The following is an 8,995-nucleotide window of genomic DNA, read 5'->3' as shown; positions in this document are numbered from 1 at the left end:
TTGGATTGGATTTGGATTGGATTTGGATTGGATTTGGATTGGATTTGGATTGGATTTGGATGGATTGGTTGGATTTGGATTGGATTTGGATTGGATTTGGATTGGATTTGGATTGGATTGGATTGGATTTGGATTGGATTTGGATTGGATTTGGATTGGATTTGGATTGGATTTGGATTGGATTTGGATTGGATTTGGATTGGATTTTTGGATTTGGATTGGATTTGGATTGGATTTGGATTGGATTATTGGATTTGGATTTTTGGATTGGATTTGGATTGGATTTGGGATTGGGATTTTGGATGATTGGATTTGGATTGGATTTGGGATTGGATTTGGAATTTGGATTTGGATTGGATTTGGATTTGGGGATTTGGTGATTTGGAGGATTTGGGATTTGGGATTTGGATTGGATTTGGGGATTGGAGGATTTTGGATTTGGGGATTTGGGGATTTGGATTGGATTTGGATTGTTGGATTGGATTTGGATTGGATTTTGGATTTGGATTGGATTTGGATTGGGATTTGGATTGGGATTTGGAGATTTGGATTTGGATTGGATTTGGATTGGATTTGGATTGGATTGGGGAGGATTTGGATTGGATTTGGATTGGATTTGGATTGGATTTGGATTGGATTTGGATTGGATTTGGATTGGATTTGGATTGGATTTGGATTGGATTTGGATTGGATTTGGATTGGATTTGGATTGGATTTGGATTGGATTTGGATTGGATTTGGATTGGATTTGGATTGGGATTTGGATTGGATTTGGATTGGATTTGGATTGGATTTGGATTGGGATTTGGATTGGATTTGGGATTTGATTGGATTTGGATTGGATTTGGATTGGATTTGGATTGGATTTGGATTGGATTTGGATTGGATTTGGATTGGATTTGGATTTGGGATTGGATTTGGATTGGATTTGGATTGGATTTGGATTGGATTTGGATTGGATTTGGATTGGATTTGGATTGGATTTGGATTGGATTTGGATTGGATTTTTTTTTTTTTTTTTTTTTTTTTTTTTTTTTTTTTTTTTTTTTTTTTTTTTTTTTGGATTTGGTTATTTGGATTGGATTTGGATTGGATTTGGATTGGATTTGGATTGGATTTGGATTGGATTTGGATTGGATTTGGATTGAATTTGGATTGAATTTGGATTGGATTGGATTTAAAACATCTCCAGTAGAATCGGATAGCGATGTTCCAGAGATTCCTCCTCCAAATTCTTCCAAATTCCCCAGGAATTTCTCCGGGAGTACTCTCCAAGAATTTCTCAGGGGATTTTCAATAGCTATTACTCTACGGATTTCGTCCGGAAATTCTTTCAGGGATTTCCACCAGGAATTGCTCCGGGTATTTCCTCCTGAAACTTCTCCAGGGATTTCGTCCAGGAAATCCCTTAAAAAAAATTTCGGGAATTTTTCCAGAGAATTTTTTCGGAGATTTCCTCCAGGAATTTCTCTTGGGATTTAAACCATGAATTTCTCCGGGGATTTTCTCCTAGAATTTCTCCAGGAATTCCTCCGGGGATTACTCCGGCGATATCCCTAGGAACTCCTCCGGGAATTTTCTCCAGAAATTTCTCAGGGAATTTCCAATGGCAATTCCTCAGGGGATTTTCTCCAGGAATTACTCATGGAATCTCCAATAACAATTCCTCCGGAGATTTTGTCCAGGGTTTTCTCTGGGGATTTCGTCCAGAAATTCGTAAAAGAAATTCCTCTATAGAATATCTTCAAAAAAAATTTCTGGGATTATTTTTGAGTTTTTTTTTCCTCCCGAAACTTCTCCTGGGATATCCTCCAGGAATTCTTCTGCGAATTTCCTCCTGAAACTCCTCCAGGTATTTCGTCCAGGAATTCTCCCATAAGCTCCTCCGGCGATATGCTCCAGGTATTCCTTCCGGAGATTTCCCCAAGGAACTTCTCCTGAGATTTTATCCAGAAATTGTTCAGGGGATCTCCAATACCAATTCCTCCGGCGATTTGCTCCAAAAATTTCTCCGGGTAATTTCCTCAAGGAGTATCTCCGGGGATTTTCTACAGAAATTTCTCCGGAGATTTTTTCATTTACTCCAGGAGTTTTCCAAGAATTTCAAATAGCAATTCTTCTGGGGATTTCGTCCAAAATTTCCTCTGTGTATTTCGTCCAAAAAATTCATTACGAAATTTTTCCAGAGATTTTCTCCAGAAATTTTTTCGGGGATTTTTTTCAGAGAGTTTTTCCGGAAATTTCCTCCAGGTAGTTCTTCCAGGAACTCCTCAGGGAATTTCGTTCAGAAATGCCCCCGAGGGAAGAAATCCTTTTCCGAGAATTTCCTCCAAGAAAAAATCTGGGGATTTCCTTCAGGGATTCCTCTGGGGATTTCCTTCATAAATTTCTGCGGGGATTTCCCCAGGAATTAAACCGGGGATTTCTTCCAAGAACTCCTTTTAAGGTTTAAGAAGAATAAGAATTTCCTCTGAGGCCAAGGATTTTCCTCAGCAATTTCCTCCGAAAATATTCTCCCTCAATTTCTCCGGGAATTTTTTGGAGATCCACCAGGAATTCCTTCGAATTTGCTTCTTAGTTTCTCCAGGAATACCTCTAGAGTTCGTCAAGCAATTACTCCGGAGTTCCTCTAGGAAGAGTTCCTCAAGAAACACATCCGGAGCTCGTACATGAATTATTCCATAGTTTTTCTAGAGTTTTTCCTTTTAGAGATTCTCTAGGATTTTATCCAGAGTTTCTACAGGAATTCCTTTAATGTTCTCAGGGTATTCCTTCGGCGCTGCACCGGTTAATTCTCCTGAGTTGCCCCAGAAATTCTTTAGGATTTAATCCAGCACATCCTCCGAAGTTCCTCCAAAGTTCCACCGGGAAGTACTTTGGATTTCCTTCTGAGCTTCTTTGGAATTGTTGCGTAGTTCTTTCAGGGATTCCTCCAGTAATTTTCCGGGTTTCCCCCATGCAATTTCTCCAGAGTTCCTCCTGACGCTATGAAGAAACTTCGAAGCATATGCTGGATACAATCCAAAAGAATTGATAAAAGAACTCCAGAGGAATTTTTGGAGCAACTCAGGAGGAATCACCGGTGAAGCTCCGAAGGAACTTTAAAGGAATTTCTGTAGGAATTTTGGACAAAATCGTGGAAAATCTCCGAAGGAAATCCTGGAGTAACTACGAAGCAATTCCTGGGGGAATTTAGGAGGCGTTCCTGGAGAAACTCCAGATGTGTTTCTGGAGGAACTCCGAAAGCGTTTCTAGCGAAACTCCGGGGTAATTGCTTGACGAACTCCAAAGAAATTCCTGGAGAAACTAAGGAGCAAATTCAAATTCTCACCGTTGGAAAGAAACTCCGGAGGAACGTTCTAGAAATGAATCGCTGGAATAATTTCTGGAAGAAATTTAGAAGAGTTGCCGGTGGAAATCTGGAGGACGTTCAGAAGAATTGCTCGATGAAATCCAGAAGAATTTCCGATGGAAAGCCGGAATAATTTCTGGAGGAATTCCCAGAGGAAGTCTAGAGAAATTCCCGAAGAAACTTTTGAGAAATTTTCTGAGGAACTCTGGACAAACAACTTTCCAAAGCATTTCTGTTCTATGAGTCGATGGGAACTTCAGTAAATGATTCATGGAGGCTTGACTGTACTTGAGGAACTCTGGAGAATTCTGGAGATAATTCCGGTGGAGCTCCAAAAGAATTCCCGGAAGAATTCTTGAGAAAAAAAAATCTCCGGAGCATGTTTTAGTGGAAATCCATGAAGGAAATACTCGACCCCGGAGGAAATCCTTGTGAAAACTTCAAGAGGAGTTCTTGGGAGATCCTTGAATGAATTCTTAGAAAAAAATCTCCGGAAGAATTCCTGGTGGAAATCCCCGAAGAAATTCATGTAGCAAATTCCCGGAGGAATTTCTGAAGGAAATCTCTGGAAAATTTGCTGGAGGAATTCCTGAAGAAAATCCCCGGAGGAATTGCTATTAAAATTCCCTGAAGAGTTCCTGGAGAAAATTCCCGGAGAAAATGTTGGGGGATATCCCCGAAGAAATCTCTGAGTAATTTCTGGAGCAAATCTCCACAGTAACTCCTGGTGCGAATCCCCAAAGAACTTCCTACTCCGAAAATCTCCGGAAAAATTATCTTGAAAAATCCCCGAAACATTTTCTGGAGAAAATCCCCGGAAGAATTTTTTAATGAATTTCTGGACGAAATATCCAGAGGAAATTCTGAACGAAATCCCCGGAGGAATTCTTGGAAAAAATCTCCCGAGAAATTCCTGGTGCAAATCCTCAGGAAAAATCCTACAGGAAATCTCCGAATAAATTCTCGGAAAAATCCCTGAAGGGATTTCTGGAGAAAATCCCCGGAGGAATTTCTTAATAGAATCCCTGGAAAAATCTTTGGAGGTGTTTCTTGAGTAAATCCCCGGAAGAATTTCTGGATGAAATTCACAGAGGAATTCCTGGATGAAATCCCTGAAGGAATTTTTCTGGAGAAAATCCCGAAGGAGTTCTTGGGGGGAAACCCCCGGACAAATTCTTTGGAAAAATCTCCGGAGGATTTTCTAGATTGAATCACCAGGGGAGTTTCTGGCGGATTTCCTGGTTGAAATTCCAGGAGAAATTCCTAGTGGAAATACGCGGAAGAATTTCCCTAGAGTAAAAGTAATTGAAAATCCGCTGAAAAATTCGGGGAGCGAATTCCCAAAGGAGTTCCTGGGGATATCACCGGAAGAATTCTTGGGTAAAATTCCCGGAGAAATTCCTGGTTTAAATCTAAAGAGAAGTTGCCAAAGGAAATGTTCGAATGAATTCTCTGAAAAAATCCTCGAAAGAATTTCTGGAGAAAATCCCGAGGTCTTGAGGGATATCTCCGGAGGAATTCCAGATGAAATTCCCAGAGGAATTCCTCGATGAAACTTCCGGAAAAAGTCTTGATGCAATTCCCCAGATAAATTTCTTTAGAAAATCCTAAAAAGAATTCCTGGAGAAAATCCCCGGAGAAATTTCCGAACGAGAACCACAGAGAAAAATTTCTGAAGGATATACGCACCCAAAGCGATTTCTTGAGCAAATCCCAAAAGTAATTCCTGCAGCAAACCCCCGGATGAATGCCTGAAAGAATTCGCCCGAGGGTATTTCTGGTGGAAATTCTGTTGGACACGTCGAGGGAACTTCATCAGAATTCCTGGAAGAACACCTGGAGATATCTGTAGGCAGACTTCGTTGTAGACTCTTCAAATATACAGCCGGGTCTCCTATTAAACGCATTCCTATAACGCGCACTCCTATAAGACACACTAGAGCGTTATAGGAGACCCATGGCTTATGGTATTTCATCACTTTGGGAGTGTTGTTGAGTATCTCGTATGCCAAAAGAGATAGCACTGTACTGTCTTCGGCGAAGTTTCAGTGCTAAGTACGATCTACCTTTAGGAGTTGAGGTTCATCCTTTTAGTTGAGAACTTGGCCAGTAGGGATGCTTCTTCTGATTTACACTATATGAACCATGATTGATATGAATGCAAAAGTTTGTAACATAATATGTTGATATGTCATATTATGACATCTCTAGATCCTGATGTTTTGGAAGGTTGGTGTCTTCGGAAGTGTTGATACGGAATTACGCCACCAGGCGGCGCTAGTGGGCATGGAATTGTGTTTTGTACATAGCTTAATAGCCTGACCACTTAGAAAGATGGCGCCTTCGGTAAAGTTGTTCAGTATCACAATGGCTAACATTATTTGAGCCAAAAGTTTCAAAATTTTGCCACTAGGCGGCGCTAGTGAGTATGGAATATTTGTTTCGCAGATAGCTCAGTAGCCTGACCACTTAGAAAGATGGCGTCTTCGGTTCTTCTGAGTGCTTTCTCAGACTGCGCAAGCCTTCCAATGTTTGTATGAGATTTACTATAAGAAAAACAAGTTATTTGACTTTATTAATGCTGTTTTGTATCATATTTTGAATTTTCACGTCATTTCGACTCCTTTTCAAAATTTTGTGTGCTCCCATGCGATTAATTGATTTGATAACAATTTATTACAACATTTCTGGACAATTTCATAAGCAATCACTTTATTACTCATAAGCGTTGCATTATCATTCGCTCTGGATGGCATTTGAGTTCATATCGTACAAGTAATCGATAGTCCATATTTATACATATTTATGGCAAATGCTAGGAAACCTATTGCCATAATTGGTACAAATACAACGCTTTGTAAAATAAAAAAATCTCGATTAAAATCTGTTTTTTTATCCATACTGTTGACATTCCTTAGCCTAGCAGTAAAGTTCGCGACTACATGATGAAGGACCGGGTTCGATTCCCGGTCAGACCAGGATCTTTTCGAAATGGATTTTTTTGGGCATGAATAGAATCGTGCCTGTCACACGATATGCAAAAGGATTTGTATTGGATTAATGTCTGGAAGGATACGAGAAGCACTTTCAATACCAATAGGGTATATGTACCGATATTCGTCATAGTGCCAGTATTCGCTATTCCGGAGAATATACCGTTTCACAAAAAAATTTCAACCCTACCCTACAGAAATAAAAGTACACTCGATTGACTGCACTCGTGTTCAGGCTTTTCCGGAATCTTCCCCACAATAAGAGAAGATCATAAATAAAATCAAAACAATCTTATCGCAGTTTTTCGAACTTGGAAATTTATCTTCCCGCATGTCCCCATTCGACAGATTACAACGAAAACAATTCGATTTCTTGTTTCGGCATGAGCGTCATAATTACGGACGTAATTATGAAGGCACTCCATCAGACCAAGAGGATAGCGCATCTCTGTCATTGTCGAAGTAGGCGATGCGGCGGTGGTCCAAATCAATCATCGCCACTCGCCAACTGCGCGATGTTGTGGGATATGCCTTCTCAATGCCTACTTTTCGTTATCTCAGTAGAATATGCAGCGGAAAATAACAAGGTGGTCTTCTCTAGAAGCGATCCGGGTGCGATTTCGTAGGTATCTACATCAATTATTGATGTACTGTGAGAAGTGACACCAAGGAGAAGGTATCCCTACAAAAAAAGGTGTCATCTTGGGGAGGGATTACTTCGAAGGTGTAAACAACAACTCGAGTAGCCCATACCGTGTCCACTCTCATCGGGAGCTTAATCGAACTCAGATATTGAAGGGTCCCGTGTTCCCGCCGAAGTAGCCGGGAGCCCGTTATCTCTGACATCTGTAATCCCTCAACTCAGTCGTTTTAATTATGATGGATTACCGAGTGAAAGAGTCACACTAATAGCTTGCGTCAATAAAAATCAAAGGCCCAATACGGGCTCAACGGCAATATCGAGCTGGCACCTGAACTTAGTAGGACATAAATTTTCGAATCGATTGGAACGAATTTCCCCTTGGAGCTCTGCGCGTTCTGCTGCGCCTATAATGATTGATTATGGCCGATAATCGTGTCAACGGATGTTTTTTACTAACTGTGTTTGGATTGGCGCTGTTGCCTTTAATTTGCGACGCAGATACATGGCACTACCCCAAACCGAAGCCGGATGGGACCGTAGGAAATCCGGAACACTGGGGAGGTAGTTGCGACACGGGTCGTCGCCAGTCTCCAATCGATCTTAATATGAAGGCGGCCGTCAAGGGCGCCTATCCGCAGTTCGTATTCGACAACTACGATCAAGTGATGCGAAATGCTTCGCTAGTTAACAACGGCCATACAAGTGAGTTAACGAAACGTTGAAGAGTGAATTTGTGCTAATGTAGATACATTTGCAGTTCAGGTGTACGCCGGAGAAGTTTCAGCTTCAGTCTACGGAGGTGGCCTTCGTAACAAGTACATCCTAGAGCAGTTTCATTTTCATTGGAGTTCGGAGCATACGATCGCTGATCAACGATACGCTCTGGAGGTCCACCTGGTCCATCGCAACTCAAAGTACGCATCGTTGACCGATGCTGCCGCGGAGAAAGGCGGAGTGGCTGTTCTAGCTGTATTGTTCCACGTAGATGAGCAACCCAACGACGCGATCAAAACCATCCTGGATGTGGTAACTCCGGTCAAGGACAAAGTGAACGACTATGTGAGACTTGCTGGAGTCTTTGCCTTAGAAAATCTTCTTCCAAAATCCCGTTCCAAGTACTTCCGATATGAAGGTTCGTTGACAACACCGCTCTGCGCCGAATCGGTCGTGTGGACGATCTTTCCAGAATCCCTTCCGGTATCACTGGCTCAACTGGAAGAGTTCAAAACCATTCGCGACGGAGAGCATGAAGAACTGGTTCTTAACTACCGTCCTGTACAGCCGTTGAACGCTCGCGCACTGGTCTGGGTATCCGACACGGAGCAAAGGGCCGACGGCGGGAGCAGCTTTTTACGTGCGAATTCCATATCTATGACCGCAGGCCTACTGCTGTCAATCGTGATCTGCTACTTTAGGACTTAGCTTTGTATGATCTTAGATTTGTAAGTTTAAAATAGAAAGAGACTGATACAACGAACAGCGATTGTCTGAACATTGGTCCATTTCATTCGATAGCGCCTTGGGAAATTCGCCACGCTTCTACGGTAGTCAAGTTGACGCTCGGTAGAAGTGGCAATAATTGAGCCATAAACGACGATGGAACGATAGCAGCGAAGCCTCGTGCCCGTACTGGAGAATGCTTTTCGAGCTTTTCGGGCAATAAAAATCGCAGGTTTCGATTACCCGCACGCGGTTATTGGTTATCTATGTGACGTACCGTCTGCTGTCAATTACCCATCATCGTCACTCTGTGACGAAAGTTAGATTTAGCAGCTCCAGTCTCGAAATTATCTTCCCATGATTGGACAATTTTCTATGCGAGAATTTTTAACTTTCCTGCATTGGAAATGTCTCACTCGATTCCGGTAGGTAGTTTACTGTTATCGGAGGGATTAGCTTAATCCATCAATTGCAGCAATTGGGATTCTAAAACGTTTTTATTGTTGATAAATGCAATTGTGATTACCACCTTATCACAATCATGAAAACAATTGAAATGGCTAAGTA

General features: G+C 41.6%; 1 protein-coding gene across 1 annotated transcript; it reads left to right on the top strand.

Annotated features, from left to right (window-relative positions):
• The first annotated feature begins 7,277 nt into the window (after positions 1-7,277).
• On the top strand, positions 7,278-8,467 carry LOC5571803 (carbonic anhydrase). The gene is made up of 2 exons (XM_001659884.2): positions 7,278-7,690; positions 7,746-8,467. Exons 1-2 carry the CDS (start codon positions 7,408-7,410, stop codon positions 8,408-8,410), a joined length of 948 nt encoding a protein of 315 aa, XP_001659934.2. The 5' UTR covers positions 7,278-7,407; the 3' UTR covers positions 8,411-8,467.
• The last annotated feature ends 528 nt before the right edge of the window (positions 8,468-8,995 follow it).

The sequence above is a fragment of the Aedes aegypti genome, chromosome 1 (assembly GCF_002204515.2).
Source record: "Aedes aegypti strain LVP_AGWG chromosome 1, AaegL5.0 Primary Assembly, whole genome shotgun sequence".
NCBI lineage: Eukaryota > Metazoa > Arthropoda > Insecta > Diptera > Culicidae > Aedes > Aedes aegypti.
The sequence above is the reverse complement of the archived record's forward strand: the minus strand, read 5'-3'. Positions and strand labels throughout refer to the sequence as shown.